The sequence below is a fragment of the Equus przewalskii genome, chromosome 2 (genome assembly GCF_037783145.1).
Source record: "Equus przewalskii isolate Varuska chromosome 2, EquPr2, whole genome shotgun sequence".
NCBI lineage: Eukaryota > Metazoa > Chordata > Mammalia > Perissodactyla > Equidae > Equus > Equus przewalskii.
This window is the reverse complement of record NC_091832.1, coordinates 78,728,704-78,751,049: the sequence shown is the minus strand read 5'-3', so window position 1 is coordinate 78,751,049 and position 22,346 is coordinate 78,728,704. Positions and strand designations below refer to the sequence as shown.

The following is a 22,346-nucleotide window of genomic DNA, read 5'->3' as shown; positions in this document are numbered from 1 at the left end:
AAAGGAGAAGACAGTTTCAAACAGTTTGTGCAACTATAAGTTAATAGGTTAAAAAGAGGAATATTTGGAAGACTACCTACCTTCTCATACCTCCCCAATACATACAAATGTATAATATACATTTGGCATCTATGTGTAAGAGGCACTGTGTAGTAAAATAATCACATAAAAATGTAGATTTGAAAGTGTTACAAGTGTTGAAGAGAGACAGGGGCTAAGAGTTCTCTGATAGGGAAATCTGAACTGCTTGGGATAGTGAGAGACTGTTTTCCTAAGGAAGTGAGTCTCTGACTTCTAGCTAGAAAGTTAATTAAGCAAAGAGATGTATCCCCATGAATTTACATTGGAGAAGTTATGTTTACAAATAATTTTATCTACGGAAACAAAATGTATCATAACATTAAATCTGTATGAGCAATGGAAAGTGAAGAATTGTTCAGCAATTTCTGAAGAACATAAAATGTGTGAATAATTCGGGTAAAATTCTCTCTCTCTGTCATTCTCACTTATTCATTTATTTATTCCTTTATTTATTGGCATATGAGCAGGATGTCCCTCTAGATTAGTGCTCATCAGAAGGAGATATATATTCAAATTGTCTGAGAAGCTTGACAATTGCAGATGGCATCTCTCACTGCAAGAGATTCTTTGGCTGCAAGTCTGGAGTGGAGTTCTGGAATCTGCATTGTTATGAGGGACTCCAGAAGATTCTGATGAAGGGGATTCTGGCACCAGGGATGGACAAACACAGCCCTAGTTTATATCAGTCTATTCCACATTTGTATCTTCTATACTATGCTTACCAACATATAATCCACTTAACAGAAGGCAATATTCACATTTTCTGTAAGCTTTCCCTGTGACAGGTGAATGTAATTAGAGAATTGGGGTTTTCAAACAAAACAATTCCTTTATCAGATTTTGATGTGCTAGCAAACCAAGAGCAAGATGAATGAATCAGTCAAAAGCTTTATTATAGCTATCTTTTATACTGCACAAAATAGAAGAAACAAAAAGATGTCAGAGGACAGAATTGCTAGAAGGTTATAAGGTTCTATAATATTTGCTCTTAGTTATTAGTGTTCAGTGAACAACTCAGTGATGATAAAGAAAACGTGGAATAAATCCCAGGAAATGAAATTTTTATTCAAGTTGGTCTAGATGTTAAATGATTAAATTGAACATCTTGGTAGTTATTTCCAAGAATGCAACAAAAAATCCTGAATTTATCACCCATGCATGATAATATGGTTTGCAGAAGTTTAGAGGGTTCTATAGCTAAAATCTCCAAATGGAAACAAAACCATCAGTACATTCCTTTTACATACTGGCTTGTGCATAACATTCCACAGTTACAGCATCTTTCTCTCAGCTTCACTTGTTCTGCGAAAATTCTTCCTAGCATAAGCTACTGACACCTCAATATGCATTACCTCTGAGGCTTTCCTGAGAGTAGGTTATGATGGAAGGAAATGGAAGAAAAAACACCAAAGAGAATATTCACATACCTTTATCTTTTATCCTTTTAAGGGGTCATGGATGGGGAAAGGAAGATAGTGAAGACATTAGACAAATACTAACATAATTATCTTGAACAGAAGTGGCATAATTATGGCCCTAAATATAGAGAGATTATAGACTTAATTCAGGGGAGTTTGAAATGACTGGAGTGACTGAAAATAAATAGAGCTCAGAGAGAAAGGTGTCTATTTCCTTTTGAGTATGTGATTTTAACTACGTCTGGAGTTGGGTTTTAAGCAATAGTTTGAAGTAGAGAAGAGACAACCAAAAAGCGTTCCAATGTGGGCATGAGGAAGGGGTGCAGGTGCTTGAAGGAGAGAGTCCGAGTTGAGAATGCTGAGGGTGAAGTACAGAATCACATGTGGGCGCTCGAGTATGGAGACCTACCGAATCAGAATCTCTCATCTGTGTGTTTATAAAGCACCACGTGATCTGAACGTGGACCCCTAGTTTAGAAGAGCTAATTTGGGCTGTAGAGTTTGAGGAAAGAGTTATGTGGATGAGACAGTAAAATTCCTATTCATTTTAAGAGAGATCATGAATTATCTGGGCAATAGTTTGAGTTCTATTCCTCATTTTGCCAGAATCACCTCTGTTAAAATAAATTTTATATGATATATGCTATTTTCATTATTCAAAATAAAAAGTTCATTTAAGAAAACTCAAGAGGAAATGTGGAGAAACAAAATCCCATTGACTTTGAATGGCATAAATATAGTTAATTAACTTTTGTGTGTATTTCCTTCCAGTCATTTTTTATCATCATGTTTAAAAATATGTGGTTATACTATACATACAGCTTCATAGCTTGCATTTAAAATGAATATTATTTTATAGTAAACATTTTCCATGTTATCATATAATTTTCTAGTAATGATTTTGGTAGTGATGTAATATGATTATTATTTGATTTTGTATAGGTTTCATATTTCTGGATAAAGTTAAGATCACATATGCGAGTTTAAATACTACTTATGATTTACTAGCCAACAGGCATAAAATTTCAGTCAAGCAAGATGAATAAGCTCTAGAGATCTGCTGTACAATATCATATCTATATTCAACAATAATGTACACTTAAAAACTTGTTAAGAGGGTGTATCTCATATTAAGTGTTCTTACCACAATAAAATAAAATAAATAAATACTAATTATGATTATGCTATTAAGTGTGTCTTCTCTCCTTTCCTTTATGCGCCTCTATGTCCCTTCTGCTTTCCCTCCCTCCCTCCCTTCCCTCTTTCCTGACTAGGAGGAGCTTCTGTTGTCCACACTACAGTAGGTTGAAGCTGAACAATTCACAGAACTCTGCAAAGTACAGCGTGTACTTGCCTGCACATAGACGCAAGCTTTTATTAAACCTTCCTTCTGTAAGTGAACAAATAGATTCCCAACAGTTACTCTCCCTGGAAAACATCTTTCTGGGGTAGTCCAATATTAAGGAACTGACATGATTAACTAAATTAAGTGGTTTTTTTCTACCTGAACAAAATGTTACACCCATATAGACCTGACCCAAGGGCAGAAATTTCATGGTGCCCTCTAGGCCAAAAGACACACCTAACAGTACCTTTTATCAAGTAGGTAGAGCCAGACAACCTTATAAGCATTTATATCTTAAAATCTTAGTAGCCATTTGAAAACACAATACACATAAATTTAAAAAAATGTGATATGATTTCATTCTTAAAAAATCATAATACATACTCGTGGCACATATGTGTGCCTGTGGGGCCCTAAACAACTACATTTTTTCCCAGTTTTATTGAGATATGATTGACATACAACACTGTGTAAGTTTAATGTGTACAGCATAATGACTTGCATATATCGTGAAATGACTACCACAATAAATCTAATTAACATCCATCATCTCATATAGATACAAAATATATATATATTTTTTTCCCTTGTGATGGGAACATTTCCAAAACACACAGTGAAGAAACCACAGATTCAAGACAGTGCCTCAGATCCTCCTAGATCAACTTCTGTGTATTACACAGCACTGAGGCCATGGATAGAGCAGAGGTTCCTCCTAGGCTATACTACTCAATAAAAGCAGTGTTGAGAATGTGGTGGTTAAATACTGGAAGTGACTATCAGGCAATGTTATGTTGTCTCACTACCTGCGGTTTTCAAGCACAAGTTTAAGTACTATTCACCTTAAGAAAGTCATTACGGGGAAACGTACTTAAAACCTAAGTCTGGAAGTGGAAATTTCCTCCTGGTTTAACCCTTCCTTTCTACTAAGTTGTTTATTTGTACTGATTACTGTGTGTATTTAAGTGCAGATGTTGGAAGCACCCCTTCAATTTTCGTCATGTATTCTCACCACAGGGCTTCCATTGGCAAATAAGATCTGAGATTTTGCAGTTTCTGGCTCTATTAACTTCCTCAACTGCAAGCAAAGAGTGAAAAATTCGTTGTGGAATTTCTGAGGCTGCTATTCTTTTCACAGAAAAGTCCCTCCTTAATAGATGTATTAAACAAACACAGACACGCACACACAAAATCAAACACATCCAAAATACGGTATAAGGCAAAGGATGTGTGATGACGACATGTCTCTTAGGCCATTTCAGTCCCTTCCCTCTCTGTACGCAGGTGGCCTTCTCCCATTCAGAGGGGGAGTATATTCCTCTTCCCCCTTTGTATATAGGCTGACCTCAGACATTTGTTTCCCTGAAAGAATGTAGCAGGAGAGATGTTCTGGGACTTGAGAGTTTTGACCACAAGAAGCCTTGCAGTATCTGCCTGGGGCTCTTAGAACACTCTCTTTTAAAGATTCTTTCTCGGGGAAGCCAAAAGCCATATAATAAGTCTGACTACTCTGAGATTGCCATGGGTGGAGAGAGAGAAATATGAGGCATCCTCCAGCTCTATGACTAAGCCAGCTCAGAATCCAGACATGTGAGTGAAGGTACCATCTTAGAAGAGAATCTTACAGCCCCACCTCTCCACTTGATGCCACATAGATCAGAGATGAATCACCTAAGCCTTTCCTGAATTTCTACCCCACACATGACTGTTTTATGCCACTTAGTTTGGGGCTGATTTGTCAGGCAGCAATATAGAAAAGCAGAGTAAGATGATCACATGCTCTTTCAGTGTCAGATTGGAGCCTTGTCTTATGAGTTTAAAGATCAGTTGACTCTCCAGATGGAGGTAACTTAATTAATTAATGTATTATTTACTACTGATTAGAGCACAGTCTCTACAAAGTTTTATGCTAACTTAACAGAAAATCGTTTGATTTTTGCCCAGCAGAGATGCAAAAGATTTCTGTCTAGTGGAAAATATATATCTCTAAGTTATGGCTTTACTGCACAGCAGGCTATCAACCAGCTTTGTATCTAAGCTATCAGTTCTCTCCAGGATTCTTTCTACGCTGGTGATGTATGTATCCACTTTTGGAATCCTGCTTTGAACCAGCTTCACTGATGCCCTTATTAATCAATTAAATAGATCTTTGACATGTACTCACTACGTATTTTGTTTAAGAATAAGATTTTTAACTTTGAGGATTTTACTTTGACATATATAAATGATTGTTCTTCCCCAGTGGGCTCTACATTGCCTCAGTATCCCACGTCCCAGTTAATGCAATGGAGAAGGCTAATTCCAACAGAAAATAGTATTCCGGGACTAGGTAAAGCCAGGAACTTCTATCTAGGTTTATAGTGAGTTGAGTTACTTCCCCCGCAAAACATTTCCCTGATTCCTCCCCTAAACAAGACTCATTACAAAAACAGAGCAGTGTTTCCTGTGGCCCCAAATCTATTAAGTCAGAGTCTAACAGAGAATCTCAGTCTGTTTATGGTACTACTTTATTTAAGAATCTACATACCCTTAAGGGACTGGAGACCATCAGTGGCAGGTCTGTATGCTATTGTCTTTATGTGGGCATTGTCTAGCACAGTGCCTGTAACAAATTAGACACTCAGTAAAGATCTCTTGATAGGAGTTGTGAGTAATAAAATGTTTATATGGACTTTGTATAATTTTTTACAACAAAGAGTACTGAGTCCCGAATTAAATGCTACTTGCATTATTCATTTCATGTTTTGAAATTTTTACTTTGAATGAGCCATTTCACCATCTCCAAAATGACATGTGAAAATTATATATAAATCTTTGACTTCTCATTTCTCAAGATATACCACAGTAATTTGGTATGAGAGAGAGCTTTGATTTTTCTTGTATTCTTTTGAGAAAAATTAAAAATTAAATTTGTTTTGAGTGTATGATTCGAAAAATATATATCAAATTATACGCTACAAGGATAAATACTTATTAAATAAAATTGAAATTTCTAAAAGAGTGCATGTTTCCTCTTTAGCCATGGGCCTTCTGTGCATGTTTCAAATAATCAAATGAAAATTTGCATTGATTAAATTCTCAATTCCGCTTAAAAATGTCTCTTCCTTTGTTCTACACTAAAATTTGAACTGTGAATCATTTGCATTTAAATATTCCTTTTAGATTTGCTTCCTTACCAGTCTCAATATCTATTTGGATGTCACTGAATGATAAAAATCTCAGCAAAATGTTGCATACGTTGCTTACAATCCTGCTTCATTACTTTGAATCTGCAATTAAAAATTCAAAACAAAAATAAAAACCCCAAATCCACAGAAATAAAAATCATAGCAAATGATATTTATGCCCAATTTAGGATTTAGCATACGTTTCACTTTGAATGGCTGGTTACTTTTCTTGAATGAGACAGCTGTCTTCATAACATACTGCACACAAAAATTTTAAGAAAATCTAGCCTATCACCTTTGTGAAATTGACTCTTTGGTGACTATTTCTTGCTCATTCACACATTTACTGTCCACTTCTTACAAATAAACCAAGTTTGTAATGAAGAAAGAAGCGAAGTAATACCTTTTCATCAGAACAAGCGTGATTAGACTGGTTGGTTCTTAAAAAATTGAATTTTTAAAAAGGGAGACATTTGAAAAGTTATAACACTGCCAACTCCATTTAAATAAACTGCTTTCTTTTTTTCTGTCTCCACTTGATGCAACCTGCATCGTGTCCATTCAGATATTAACTTAATGCCCATTGTGCCTTCTCCCACTTGGAAAGGAAAGGTAAGCACAGATCTAATCAGAAATATATCTACAACCAATTGAGAATCAATGTTATAACCAAACAGCCATTAGGATATCTAGGTTCCATAGTTTTTGCTATAAAGGAGTGTTATTGAAAGTTTAAAAAGAATTTCTGTAAGAAGCATTTAATAAGCCTAAGGATAAATACTAACTTTACTGAACATTTAAATAAAGTAAGACAGAATTAGTTTCAAATATACTAAACATTATAAGTAACTGTTAAGCTTATTTGATTATTAATATTTGCTAACTAGAGACTTGCTCTTTAGGCTTTGTTTGTTTGGTCTAAGTTAGGTTATTTTATTGCCTCGTTGAGCTTTTCTTACATCACTGAAGTTTAGAGAATTCCTCCCCTTGGGCTTGCTGCCCTCTCTCTTTCAGTCCAAGGCTCTTCCTGCCTTCCTCTAGCCAGTGCCCTGATTTCTGGGGCTTACTTCTTTCTCCTTATGGAATCAGCTTCCACATTCCAGCTGCACTACACTGTTTCGTTCTGTCTGTGATTTTAAGTCAGGTTGGCATGGCTTGAAGGGTATTTAATAATCTCTCAGGAAACCCTGACATTAAAGAGAAAAAAACCAGCTGGCAGAGTGAAACCAGGAAAACTTTTCCCCAGGAACCAAAACATACTTATGCTTTTTGGTGCTTTTTAAACATTTTTAAGTTTAAAAGTCAGTGTCTCAGTTGCACTAACCACATTTCAAGTGCTCAATAGCCACATGTGGCTAGTGCCTACCTTATTGGACAGTGTAGATATGGAACATTTCCATCATTGCAGAAAGTTCTATTGGACATCTTTTAGTTAATGTATATTTTCTTTCTTTGCTCATTTTGTTTTCTCTTTTTAACAATGGTTATAGATTATTTTGTGTAGGGGCATTAGCTGATGTGCCCCTTTAAAAGCCATGTCTCCTTGAGGCTCCTGTCTGAGCTATGCACCAGCACTCAGGATGATAACAGTCCTGGGGTTGGCTAACCCAGGTGCTTTCTCGTGGGAGAGTGAGCACCAAGACCCTCGTGGTCTGAGGGAACATGGAGGCTCTCCCGGGGAGCTCTGGTCCTTAGAATGCAGGTCATAAAGGGATGATCCCCCTTGGCAAGCACACAGCCTTTGTTCCTCTGCCTACTTAAGCAAGCTTCTCTCAGGGGGCGGTAGCGGGTACACATTGCTGTCCAGCCGGCCACCACTGGACCTTCCCTGTAAGTAACTCCCACTAAACCCATATGTCTCATTCGCTGCCTCCGGGTCTTTTCTTTGGTCTCTCGGCAACCTATCCAGCACTGCTGATCCAGATGGGCATCTAGCGGCACACTTTTACAATCAAAATAACAATCAAATTATTTACATCTTGGGGGAAGCTTCCTTGCTTTCAAAATAAATTTAGACCGAAGGTAATCCATATCATGATTTATTTTATCTAAAAAAGTATGCATCATAAATGGTACTCTATACTGATGTTATCTAACTGTTTCTTTTTTAACTAAGAGCTTCTCTGAAATTTCTTCGTTCTAAGTATCTAAAATACTGAGTTGTTCAGTAATTCACCAGGTCCTTTGTTTCAGAGTCTCATTGAGAACATCTATTCAACCAGAAGTGGAAAAGAAAATGACTTATTTGGCAGTTAATCTTGGCTGTATTCTTTTTATATTTATGCGCACTGAGGAATGCTCTAGGGAGAGGGGAGATGGTGGGAGAGTCATGTTTGAGATATTTTAGGAGGTTTGTGAAACATCACATACCAACATCAGAAGCTATCATATTGAAGGCCCACAGTCCAAGCTGCAGAATCGATCAACTGCTGGATCCATCTATCTATCTCTCCTCATTTATTTTGGCCTGCACAGATCTGCCCCCCCTGGGAGTTTGACTTTTTAAAAATTAATCTCCTTCATTTAAAATTTGGAAGATTTTTAAGGATATGGATTCTTCTTCTCTTAAAATATCAGATTTGACAATCCTGGATCTAGATTTTTTTCAGGGCAACTCAGTGGAATCTGAGAAGCAGGCTCTTCTTTGTGTCGTGGTGTTGTGGCCTCCCCACTCCCTACTGTCTCCTGCAGCCTGGCCTGCTGGTGTAGCTATGTCATTGGCCCTAGCAATGCAGGCATCTGCGTTTGAGTCTGCTACCTATGTGAAGAGCAGTCAGCACATATTCTTCCTAGACATGGAATTCTCCAAAGAACTACATGATTTGACACAAGAGAAATCAGGCACCAGTAACCCTCTTCTGTCTCAATTTGAATTAATCAATATCTCACCACATTTCTACAAACTTCTACCAGTGTCCTGATAGGGTTTATTGGCATTCATCAGAGTGGTTCACTGTTGCTATTGCATACAATATATGCACGTTAAAAGATATTAGTTAGATCTTAACGCACAAAAATGTCATGAGTTAATTGTCAATACTCCCCTTGATAATATGACACACAATAAAGCAACTTTAACTTTAATCAGTTTCCCATGCAATTCTGTACTTTTTGGGAAGACGGTCAAAGAGGTCATTAAAATCTTATTGGGGTTGCTGAATAAATGTTTGTTAAACCGTGAATCTTCTAAGACACACACATGTTTACAAGGGACTAAGATAAATATTTGTATATGACTGCTAAGATCCTTTTGAAAGGCATTTCTAAAAGAGGCAAAAATGTTCGTGCAATTAATGTCAGTGAAATCAGTTGAATCTTCCAAAGTAATTACTCTGAAGGACAACACTCATCTATTTTCCCAAATACTTGTATTTTTGGTTGTTGTTTCAAGCCACTGCTACTCCTCTAAAGTTACAACTCCTTGGTACATCGTTCTTCACCGTTGCAAATATATTAAGCAGCATGGAACCTGTTGCATAAAACACATATGTGAGCAAGGAATATTTCCCCAAGGTAAAAAATATCTACAAAAATATTTTAAAGGAAACTGTGTAGAACATCTTGGACATTGCCAGCTCTGTTTACTTTGTTTCTTGGTAATTGAAAAGCCCAAGCAGCTTTGTTTTATAAATAATTCTCTGCTCCTGCGGGCATAATTCTACATTACCCAGAAGATCAATTTCAAGGTAGGCTGTGTAAAGACGCCTTACATGTGCAATACTATTAGGATGTGCGCAAGCTCTGGCAGGATTGAAATCCAATCTTCTTTAGGAGAGGCCTTAACTATTTGTAGAGAGAGTATTTTTTTTGAGTAGTTTAACCTTTTTTTTATATTTCAGAGAAATTCCAAGTAAACTACTATGAGCAGCCTCACTTCAGAAATGAGGAGACTGATGCGTAGAGACAGTAATGTGGGGAAGCCCCAATATACGGTAGTTTGGAAAGACTTTGGTTTCCAGTTTCAGGCTTCTGCATTCCAAGTTGCTAGGCTCTGCTGCCCCCTCTAAAAATGAACAAGGGAAAGGGAGACTGACTGTAGACTTCCAGAACGAATGGCTCTGAAGAAAGAGTTTCTGGGTGGAATCCCGAGGAAATAGACCCCGCAGCTTAGCGAACTGACCCCACAGTCCTCTTTTGCTCTGAACTTCTCACTCAGCCTGGCGAGCTCAAGGCGGTAGCCGAGGGCTTCGCCACCAGGAGACAGGTGAGAGTATTCCAGAGGCACGCGCTCACAGTAGCACAAGTGGCTTGGGTCACGATCAAAGAGCGAAGGATCAGGAAGTCAGTTAACTGGCGAAAGCGAGACTGTTTCATTTGTGACCGCCGTTTTCCTGGTCCTATTCTGTTTTTGCTCCGAGCCAGGGCGCACAACACACAGGCTGCCGGCTTTTGCGTCTGAATTCTCCGCACTACCCAACTTGTAAACTGCCAGCAGACACTGTTAAGGAAATTGTTGATCCTGGCAACAAGGATCTGAACTCGCTTTACCTTCCCGTTGCAGCGCAGGGATCGCAAGCGCCCTGTGCTCCAGCCCTGGCCGAGGGTGTTCAGGGTTTGTCCTCGGCGCAATCGTGGAGCGCTTTTCCGCGTTCTGCGCGGATCCAGCTCCCCACCTCTGCTCTTACAAGCGAAAAGAGGAAGCAACTCCTGGTTGGCAGTTGTGGAATTTTCTCAGCCCCGCCGAGGCGCGAGCATTCTGTCTCTCAGGTTCGCCTCCCGCCGGCTGGTGATCTCCCGCCCACCGCGCCAGGGACCGCAGCCACCTCGCCCGCAGCCGGGTCTGTCCGCCTCGCCTTCGCGCTCGCCCTAGCCTTTCCCTGGAGGATTTGGTGAACTCCGGCCCAAGTCCAGGGGGTCTGTGCTTGCTGGGCCATCTCGCGAAACTGAGGACCGGAGAGCAAAGGGAGTGGTTCGTGGAAGGGAAAGGAGGTAGGAGTGGCGCAAACGGTCAGACTATCAAACTTGGTGGTCGCCCTGGGGGTTAAGAGTAGCAGTGGCAGGTGGGAGTGGGAACCCGCGAGGGGGCGCCGCTCCTACTAGGGTCGCGCTGCGCGGGCGTCCAAGCCCAGGAGGCAGCAAAGAGACAGTGGACGCAGTCCGCTGCTCCCTCGCCACAGAAACTTCCCGTCCAGCCCTGTCTGCTGCGGGACCATCGCCCCTTACTCTCTGTACCTGTTTCTTTTTCTTCGAGGGAGGGGTTCCCCAGCCCGGCCCCCGGAGCCTCGCATCCTCGCACGCTCACCCCGGCTGCGCTGTGCCGCGCAGTGTGGTGCCCAGGCGCGCTCCGCGCAGAGGTCGGCAGCACAGCAGTGCAGCGCCAGCCTCCCGGCCGCTCCCCTTGCGCGGCGCTGGCGGTCCTGCACCGTTGGAGCCAACCGAACTGGACTTTCCTTTCGGGAGCTTCCAGTACCCTCTCCAGCTCAGCGAGCTAGATAATCATCGCACGGACGGGCTGCACACGTCTTGCTTCCACGCTTCAGCAGAAACGCGAGGGCCGGATCAGCAAGTGTAAGTCCTAGCCTTGATTCACTTTCTGGCAATAAGAATACCCCAAAGGAAGCGCTCCTATGAAGACGGCATGACGGGGGACGGAGGGGGATGGGGTCCTCATGAGTGTAGAGACTTTTTTCCTCATTTAGGGTGAAGGTGGGGGTTGGGGATGATACTATCCTATTTTCTACTTTCGCTAGAATTTTCCTTTTCTACTGAAGATTCTTGACTTTCCTGGACACTTGTTAGAGAGAGGTCATTATCATTCCAAACCAGCAAGTTGTTACTGTTCCTGCCTCGTCTTTAAATATCAAACACCTGTCTAAAGCAGAAGGTCGTTTTGGATTCTCCCAAGCTACTCAAGAATAGTCACAGCTATTTAAGCATTCGCTGGTTTTCCACCAGAAGGGCTCACCCTCTGGTAGGAGCATTTGGTGAACAAGAAAAGTAAAAGCTTTAGGACCTTTTGCAATAGGGATACCTCATTTAAACTCAACGGCATGAAATAGACAATGCTGTTTTCAAAGAAAGACCAGAAACTCAAATACTCGGAAGAGAGACAGTCCCAACCCTTTGGTGAATATTTTCAACCGTCTGCTTATTGGGCAGTCATGTCTTGTATGTAGCATTCTTGGACATCCACTCCCCCCAGGACTCACAAGGGCAGGGTGTGTGGCATGCTTTCCAGAACTTTTTTCCCTAGGTAAAATTCCTGCATGGTTTTGTGTTGGATAAGCCCAACCTGTGACAGTAAGAGTAATGTTGCAAAAAGCCCCGCAAATTTAAATATATAGTTAAAGCATAAGGTGGTTTCCCACTCAAATAATTTGAGGTTCTTTGAATCTCTGAAAAAGAACATGAAGCCATTTTCCTATTCTACAGAGAAATGTTTCTATAACAAAATCTCTAAAGATTTACTTGTTCAAGAAACCTGTACCATTCACAGTTCTCCTTAAATTTCTTGAACCATGTGAGTGCCCTATTTTATCTTATTTCAAGGAAAAGATATTTCCCTTGTCTACTTACGTTTTAACTTTTGTGCTTTTGAGTTTTTAATCTGACAGCTCTGTGTGCTTTCTCTTCCTCTTCCACTTTTCCAGAAGTGCAATCAAAAAATGATACATTCTCTGGGTAATGCTCTGGCCTGGCTGGAGGCCAGTATGTGCTTGAGAATAGCTATTAGTCCATATGCTAATAGCCCGTAGATCAATAACCACTCCTGCAGAGAAGCTTTAAATAAAGGGGCTTTAAAATAGAGAAAATGGGACTGGAAAAAAAGCAGAAAAGTTAATAAATCAAATATAGTCCTACTATCCTTTTATCTCAGGCTTACTCTCAATTTAGTTTGCTGTAAACCTCAAGCTCAGACCTCTTGGAATCTTGTTAATTCTGCTAATTACTTGTCAGGATTGACTGACTGCTCTGTAAAGTCACTTTCTTAGTCTAAGGGGGATGGAATGGCCTATCAAATATACACTCCAAGGTTTGAATGGCTAGTTTCCATTTTCTCTGGTTACTAGAGAATGGAGGCAAAAGCAAAAGAGGACCTGGGCTCCTTGGAACATTCTGTCTGAAATGTATGCAGAGAGAACTTGAATATATCAGTAAAGCAGATGAGCTCATGGAAACTTCTTTCTCTGTAATATGACTTCCTATTAGGGGGTGTGTGTCTGTGTGTGTGTGTATGTGTGTTAACCCCTTTGAGATCGAAAGTTCCCTTATGGTGTATCGTGACTGACAATTTTTAATGTTCTAATCAAGGATTGATTTAAAAGGGATCTTAGGACAACTTTCCTACAGATGGTTGCCTAAGAACAAGAAATAAGCACAAGATGTTATATCAGAGAAAGGAATTCTGCACAGGCAATTATCTTCAGTAACGGAAAAGATCAAAATTGTTACTTTGTATTTTGCTGACCTTAATTATTCAGTAAAGCTGTGCTTTCTTTTAGCTTCATGTTTGTTTTGCCAAATTATTGAGTGCCTTTAATGTGTTAGATCTTGTGCTAAGGATTAAACAATGGATGGAAAAGACCCAGTTTCTGTCCTCAAAGAGATTGCCGTGGTGGGGTGTCTGAGGAAAATGATTGCACTACGGCGGGTGGAACTTCAGCACTAGAAGAGTGAGCACAGGTTTGGTGGGGTAACTGAGAGGCTTCCCCATTCTGAACACGGGCCAGGGTGGGAGGGCAGAGAAGCAAGAGAAAGGCAGATGTATTGCTGGAATTGGGAGTAGTTGAGTGTGACAGAAGCGTGAGATATATATTGGGATGTCAGGAGAGACGCGGCCAGAGCAGTAGGCAGGGATGAGTTCAAGAAAAGCTTTGAATGGCATACGATGGAGTTGGCGTTTTCTTCTGTATGTCAGTGTTATCAACCTGGGCGTGTAGAACCTGTAGTAAAAAAGCAAATTAATGACAGAAACAGATCATGCAAAACAGAACTTACTGAGGAATTTAAAAAAGAAGGAATTAAATGTAGAGAATTGGTTACACGAGTGACAGAAGCCAAACAGGGGATGTTGAGACCACCCAGGGATTAGGAAGAGCAAAGAATCATTACTACCTCCAGCTAAAGGGACACAGGGAAGAGGCAGTGTGACTGAAGCCCAGGGACCAGGGCCATTAACTGGAAACAGAATTGCTACGGGTCAGCCCTGTGAGAACCAGTGCCATAGAGGTGCTGCTGAGGCCCTGCCCAGAGGAGAGAGGGACAGAGAAGAACGCAATGGCTTCTCCCTTCCTCCTGCCCTCTAATTACCTGCCAGTGCCTCCCGTTGGCCAAGCCCAACCAACATTTTGATGATTTAAGAGCCTGAAAATAAAGTCTGCAAGAGTCAGCCCTCCAGGGGAAGGGTGAGGAATGGAGCTGGGGGCACACAGGCCCAGCCAGGCATCGTCTGTGGGCTGAATAAGTATGACTCAGCTACGAATGTAGGTAGATGCCATTATGATTGGTAAACAAACAAGTTCATTTGAAAGTGGTTCTGAATTAATGGTGGCAGCCTTTTGTCATTATGAATATATTCAAAAGATGCTACCACTGTGATGGTGGGCTCTGGATGTTTTTATAGACTTGAAAAGGAACTTTATGTTAAAAACAAATGTATTATATTGCTTTATGCAATCTGGAAACATTGGGGGAAGTGATCACGTTTGAATTTCAGAAAGACCATTTTAGTGTCAGAGTAGGCTCCATCAAGTGAAATGTAAGAGCCTTAGAGAAGAACCTCTATCTTGTTTTTTCCCCCTGCACAAATCCTGTTCCTGACCTAGCTTTTTAAAGGCTTGCTGAATGCATGTTTGAATAAGTGTAAGCATCACAAGGGTGGAGCTGTGCCTGGCATTTAGTAGATGCTCAATTATATTTGTTACGTGAGTGAATGAATGAATGAAAGAAAGAAGAAGAGGAAGGGAGATAATTAGAAGACTATTAGAGTAATTATGGTAGGAAATCGAGAATGACAAAACTAATGAGGTAGAAATGATAAGAGGACTGTTGGGAGACAGATGTAAAAGATCAGTCTGAGGGTTCTCTTCAGTGTGGGGGCTAAAGGAGATTGAAAAGCCTAGAATGGTTACCTGCTTTTTAACAAGGTGGCTTAATCAGTGGGAATAGCATTGACTGAAGTAGGACATGCAGAAGAAAAGGTCTGGGGGTGGGAGGGACAATTAGGGAAGAAAAGTATTAAAACTTTCATATTTTGGGGTTAAAGACGTAGTTCAGATGTGGACATGTTTTGCATATAGGACCAGTGTAGGATTCTCCTGTGTGTCAGGTAGGAAGTTCATTTCAGAGCATCTAAAATAGCAACTGTTTTACACAGCCTACTTATTTTTAACACTAATCCATACACTAGAAAAAATGGCTATGAAACAGAACCTGCTCAGTTTATCTTAAATATTTTATACTCCTAAAGTCCAGGCATCAGACGAGGGGATTTAATATTTGTCTCATTTTTGTGCAATTTGTTGCTATACCTATAAATTTAAAACAGTCAAGATATTGAAGAAAACTTTATTTATCTACCTTAAAATTAATTTTATGAATTTATAGCAGTTATAAAATTAACTGATGAAGTATCTAATATAATGTTTCCCCTTAAAATGGATTGAATCAATTTGGTAGCATTCACATTAGAATTACGTCTATACTATAGGTATTACATTTTATCATCATAATGTACATTTCAAGGACCTTATTTAATTCATCCATTTGTGAATAGACTTATTAAAGTGTCTGTTTTATTTAAATGTAACACTATGTGCAATTTTAGAATCAAAGGACAGCTGTTTTGAGCCCCAACCAAAATAAAACCAGTCCATTTGTGATATTTATTTGCCTCACCCCTATGTTTTCCTTGTTCCAGATTTGTTCTTTTCTTTTTTTTATTGTAGACTCTTGCGCCCATTGCACAGTATGGGCCCAATAGGTGCAGAGGCTGATGAGAACCAGACAGCAGAAGAAATGAAGGTGGAGCACTATGATCCAGGGCAAACCACTCCTAGAGGTGAGCTGGGCCCTGACCCTAAGCCAGAGCTTATAGACAGCACCAAGCTTATTGAGGTACAGATTGTCCTCATATTGGCCTATTGCTCTATCATCTTGCTCGGGGTGGTTGGCAACTCCTTGGTGATCCATGTGGTGATCAAATTCAAGAGCATGCGCACGGTAACCAACTTTTTCATTGCCAATCTGGCTGTGGCAGATCTTCTGGTGAACACCTTGTGCTTGCCATTCACTCTTACCTACACCTTAATGGGAGAGTGGAAAATGGGTCCTGTCCTATGCCACCTGGTGCCCTATGCCCAGGGCCTGGCAGTACAAGTGTCCACAATCACCTTGACAGTAATTGCCCTGGACCGGCATCGTTGCATCGTCTACCACCTAGACAGCAGGATCTCCAAGAGAATCAGCTTCCTGATTATTGCCTTGGCCTGGGGCATCAGTGCCCTGCTAGCAAGCCCCCTGGCCATCTTCCGGGAGTATTCAATGATTGAGATTAATCCTGACTTTGAGATTGTGGCCTGTACTGAGAAGTGGCCTGGTGAGAAGAGCATCTATGGCACTATCTACAGTCTTTCCTCCTTGTTAATCCTGTATGTTTTGCCTCTGGGCATCATATCTTTTTCTTACACTCGCATTTGGAGTAAACTTAAGAACCATGTCAGCCCCGGAGCTGCTAATGACCACTACCATCAGCGAAGGCAAAAAACCACCAAAATGCTGGTGTGTGTGGTGGTGGTGTTTGCTGTCAGCTGGTTGCCTCTCCATGCCTTCCAACTTGCTGTCGACATTGACAACCATGTCCTGGACCTGAAGGAGTACAAACTCATCTTCACCCTGTTCCACATCATCGCCATGTGCTCCACCTTTGCCAACCCCCTTCTGTATGGCTGGATGAACAGCAACTACAGAAAGGCTTTCCTCTCAGCTTTCCGCTGTGAGCAGAGGTTGGACGCCATTCACTCTGAGGTGTCCATGACATTCAAGACTATGAAGAACCTGGAAGTCAAAAAGAACAATGGCGCCAATGACTCTTTCACAGATGCTACCAATGTGTAAGGAGACTGGAGTGTGAAAATGTCCAGATGAATTCTGACCAGAGCTATGAATCTGGTTGCACAGAGCTCAAAGGTGCATCCTGATTTCCAATTTTAAGGAAGAAAAAGAGCATCTGAATGGAAGCATCTGTGTTGCAATTCGTGGAAAACTGGTTGGCAGAGCCTAGGTAAAAACACTAGCATTCAGATAGGACAACAAAATAGTTTGATTGCAGTTGCCTGGATGGTAGGTTGAATTGACAAGTAAAAGCAGAGAGAAATGCTTTTGACTGTTTCCCAGAGTCAAGGAAACTGAACAAGGCATTGGTGTCATCAGCTTTGCTAAAAGGTGGAGGGTAAATAGGTTGACTTTCAAATCACATTAGGGTGTAGACTGGGGATGATGTGTAATTCACTGCTCCCCCCATGTCTGGTGAGAAGATACTAAACACCAATTTCCCTAGGGAGCCGTAGGGTCTCCTTTATTGTATTTTGATTTTTTGTTATTCTTCCTATGGGCTTAATCCATCAGGGAACACTGCAGGTAAATGCTACCAACTATTTGAATGACTTGAAGGAAATAAACTGAAATTTGCTATATAATTAGTATTTTGGCAAATGACAGGGAAATCCTTACTCATTTAGCCAGTTGTTCTTAAAACCAAATGCTTGGTTAGTGAAGGGTTTCTTCAACTCAGAATGGAAGGCTAAAATTCTCAGAATTACGGAAATGTAAACCATGATTTAACTTCTCATTTCAAGTTGTCTCTGCCTTATGTAGATAACCATATAGATAACAAAGAAGCCTACAGCATAATACTTTTAATTATTGCTAATTGTTATAACTTTTTGAACATGTATTATTCCTACATTGGAGCTGAGTTTGTCTTCAGTGAAAAATTAAATCAGATTAGAAAATAATTTTTGTGGCATTTTGTAACATCTTGTGGTTATTTGTAAGCAATTTTTACACAGATACAGAGCTCTAATGTGTTTACAGGACACCGTAGTGTTGTTTTTTTTTTTTAAATTCATCTTCCATGGACCCATTCATGATTAGTAAAACAATATAATTTCATGAAAATGGAACCCATTTGGTAAGAAATATTAAAAACATTGGATTCGTTCCATCTTGCAAATGTTCTATTTGGACCAATTCAACATAAATTGTCCTCTTCTCAAAATAATTAGCTGTATTTTTTGTATAACTTATGAATATATATAATAAAATTGTGTATATAAATAGTGGAACATAGATGCTATAGTATTTTTCTTTTAAGGATTTTATGGATATAATTTTTATTTCAATAGTACCCAAAGATGCTTAAAACCCTATTATGTTCATGAAAAATAATTACGATATTAAAATAGTTGTACTTCTTTGGATGCTGTTAAAGAAGTTTCATTGCAATCATATTTTTGTAAGTATGACTGAATTTGTGAATAGATTTCTTAAATTTTAAATGAATTCGATATGAGTATTATATTTAGTTACAAGCATTAACTTTATGAACTGGAGAGTTTCATTTTATAGATATATTTAAAATTCATACTTTGGCTCTTATTGAATTACTTCCATGCTAAAATAAAAGACTGATCTTGAAGTGCACTGTACTTTTGGAATACTGAGAAAGAATGAAAACAATAGAAGTTAGGTTAAGTGGAAGGCCAATTAAGAAGTAAACAAAAAATAATGTATGTCTGTAATATATCACTTAATTGAAGAATTCATTTTTCTGTTGGGCTTAACATAACTGTCCAAGAAGCAGCTTTTTATTCTTTAAATAGCAGTTACTTTGCTTAATATGCTAAGAGATAATTGTGGTTAAAAGGTTATTTTTCCTCTTGGAGAATTCTTACACTGTAGGGAAATGTGAATACTACTATATCACCTGTTGTAGTAGTAAATTATTAGATTCAAATTAATATATATGATCTAATTAATTCTGTTAACTCATTAATAAAATATCTTTTTATGTAGTGATTTTATCTGTTGAAATAAAAAGAATCTGGGAAATTAGAGAGATTGTGTGATATTTTATAGCAGAGTTCCTGTTCAAGACAAGATAGTAAGCCTTTGATGCAACTAAAGAAAGGAAAATAATGGTGGCTCCTAGACAGTTAGTCTAGCTCTTTCCATTCTGTACGTGAACTTGAGTCAATGGATCTACCTGCCTGCAATTATGCTCCATATTCTGGCAGTGCCTGTATGTTAATTTTCAGACCAGACCTTTCTTCTGAACTTCAAACTTGTATCTCTATCAACCAACTTGACATGTCCACATGGGTGTCTTACTAGCAAGTCAAATCCAGCATGTCTAAAACAGAACCTACCATTTTGACCCACACCTCACCCCACCTCCACTTTGTTTTTCTGTATTCCCTGTCCCAATCATGACACTGCTCTCCCCCCGTTCCCAAAAGCCTTACACTTTAAAGTCATCCTTGACTCTTCTGTGTCTTTATAACACATGTCCAATTAATTCCCACATTTTGTTCTAATTCCTAGATATTTCTAATCAATTCACTTTTCTTCACTCTATTGTTCCCGCCATAGTTCAGGCTATGATTATCTCCCCAGACCTCTATTATTTCTCATCCAGTTTAATGTGGCAGCTTCCTAATTGGTCTCTCTATATCCAGTCATCTCCCATCCATTCCATCTTTTACTCACTAGCCAGAGTGATTTTTCATAAACTCAAATTTTATTACATCTCCCTTTGAATGAAAACTCTTCAATGTCTCCTCATCATTCTTGTCATAAAGGCAAAAATCTTTTTGTGTCTTGGATGACTGTTTAGTACCTGGCTCTACCTATATGTTTTATCCTTTGCAAAATCTCTCTCTCTCCAATCTTTGCCACTAGATTTTAAGCAATGAGGGCGGCGGCCAGGGACTGTTTTAATCATTGTAGTACCACACGTGCTTGCAGTTAACAGCACCAAGTTGGTGCTCAATAAATATCCATTAGGGAAACTGAGTTAATGAGTCAAGTAAATGTTACAGCCATGATTTGAAGACAGGTCTGTAAGGTTGTAAGCTATAAACTTTTCGTACTTTTATCATACAGCTTGTAGGAAAGTAAGGTTTTAGCTCTACAGGAGTCCAGTCAGGATGCATATTTGTTCAGTATTAGATTAGTTTTGTTTTTTTGAAGGCCATTAAAGATAGACATCTGCATAATTGGAAAGTGCTCTCTATACAGACTCGATTTAGGGGCTCACTCAAAATTATCTAGAACCTTGTACAAGGGAAGCATGGAGGGGCCAATAAAGTGTATTAGTCATGATTCAGATAGCTAAAGGGATGCCATTCTAGTTATTTCTAGCAGAAAAGTCATTTAATACAGGAAATTCAAATCTTGCAAAACCACTGGAGGAACTGGAGAATTGAAGGTTAGATAAAGTCTCTCTCGGCTTCGAGGAAACTAGGAAGTGCAAAATTGCAGGAAACCACTACTAAGGCCCATAGCACCAAAGTGGATGATGCACAGGAAAAAGCATAGATTTATCTGTTAAAATTTTATTGCCTTCTGCTAAACCCTCACTTCTATTCACCCCTGCCATGGACTCAGTAGTGCCTTTTGCTTCTCTTCTCCTTTCCACAATTCACGTGAGTATCTCTCCTTTGTGGTATATAACTTAGGCCTCCTGTCAGGGATTTGGGGAAAAGTAATTTTTAGGTTTCCAGCCCCTATGATACAGAGGAGAGCATGGAAGGGAGCATATAGTACTTAATAGCTATTAGACAATCTAGAAATCTTGAGAATTGCCCAAATGGTGTAGTTTCTAGTTTTACCCTCATCCTCTCTTTCTCAGTACGTCTTTGGGTTCTTCAGAGTTGCAATCATGCAGATTGACTGTATCTTTTTTCCTTTTTCTGTTACCAAGGCCAATGTGTTACAGATCTTCTTTAAAACTGCCACACACCAGTATAGATAGACTGAGGAGTAAAGTAGAAGTAAATACCATTTTTTTCCTATGGCAGATTGATTGCAATGGAGGAAGAAAGAATTATATTAAGACTTAAACAATGATTTAAAAACTGCGGAAGAATACAAACTCTAGGTCAGCTTCCTAGGATGAGCTAAGGAAACGATGCCTCAGGGAGAAAATAGTCTTTAAAATTTTCAAGTTGCTAAGAGATAAAATGTTAATATATATAATGTATAGTTTAGTTTTGCTTAAGAAAACACAGAATGTAAAGAAACAACACAAAAGTAATGGAGAGTGCAAACATCTTCATGATTATATCACATGACATTAAACAATGGTAGGAATTTTATTAAACAAAGGATTTCTAAGGATTGATTTGTGAGGATTTATAAAAGACACCTGTCTGTTAGACCGTTGACCTTTTTCTGCTTTTGTACACTAGTCAGACATCCACAGATTTCACCTGGAGTTCTCCTGGATATGGAAGAGCTTATAGGAAAGATGTACTGTGGGTTATGACAATTCACACGTTATCTGTAACTCCAACTCTTTCTTGTAAATTTGTGAATGTGTAACTGAATGGAAGTAAATGAAAATGTCTACCTCTGAATCTATTCTCCTTTATAAACAAGTCATTACCAAGTTCCAACACTTTAACAAATTACTTGTAAAACACCACATATCATGATACAGGCAGGTGTTGTCACATTAAAACTAAAACATGCTGCATTATCTTCATAAGAAATAAAGGAAAAAAATAAGTGAATATTTTTTACTTTTTGCCCTTCTCATAGGAATGCACACACATATTTAATCACACAGAAAAAAAAACTCCCTGATGTACTCTATCATTCAATATCGTACATTGTATGTAAAACATCCGAGCATCTAAAAATGGTTATTAGCCTTTTTCCGTATGACATAGCGTTCCCACCATATTTTTATAGAAGTAATTATCATTGGCCTCCAGGTGGGGTGAGTGAGGAGGGAGGGGGAATGCATTCTAGATTGTGAAAAAAAAAATTTGAATATATGCAATTTAAAACAACTCCAGGGTGAGTGTAACCTATCAACCAACTAGTTGATAATCAAAGATGACACATATCAAACTGGTGCTTATCATTTTGAACACCAGCATATTTAAAAATGATTAGTATCACCTATTAGGATAGAGTAAGCTCTAAGGACACATAGACCTACTGAGTAATCATCCCTGCTCTCTGAGAGAAGAAAATCGGAATCTTTTTTTGGGGGGGGAAGATTAGCCCTGAGCTAACATCTGCTGCCAATCCTCCTCTTTTTGCTGAGGAAGATTGACCCTGAGCCAGCATTCATGCCCATCTTCCTCTATTTTTTTATATGTGGAA

The 22,346-nt window shown here is 39.3% G+C and overlaps 1 protein-coding gene and 1 long non-coding RNA gene across 2 annotated transcripts in view; one reads left to right on the top strand and one right to left on the bottom strand.

Annotated features, from left to right (window-relative positions):
• The window catches only part of LOC139081786 (uncharacterized), a 34,467-nt gene extending 23,156 nt beyond the window's left edge, over window positions 1-11,311 (bottom strand). The window contains exons 1-2 of the long non-coding RNA XR_011537100.1: window positions 11,184-11,311; window positions 6,021-9,480 (exon numbers count right to left, since the gene is read on the bottom strand). This is a non-coding gene — a long non-coding RNA (uncharacterized lncRNA). The remainder of the gene's footprint in view (window positions 1-6,020; window positions 9,481-11,183) is intronic.
• Window positions 11,312-11,392: 81 nt separating this feature from the next.
• Window positions 11,393-21,571, top strand: NPY2R (neuropeptide Y receptor Y2). Its single transcript, XM_070608826.1, has 2 exons — window positions 11,393-11,519; window positions 15,899-21,571. The coding sequence occupies exon 2, from the start codon at window positions 15,921-15,923 to the stop codon at window positions 17,064-17,066; it is 1,146 nt and encodes a 381-aa protein (XP_070464927.1). The 5' UTR covers window positions 11,393-11,519; window positions 15,899-15,920; the 3' UTR covers window positions 17,067-21,571.
• The last annotated feature ends 775 nt before the right edge of the window (window positions 21,572-22,346 follow it).

Coding starts and splice junctions, on each gene's coding strand:
- NPY2R (XM_070608826.1), top strand. CDS start 15,921: ATGGGCCCAATAGGTGCAGAGGCTGATGAGAACCAGACAGCAGAAGAA.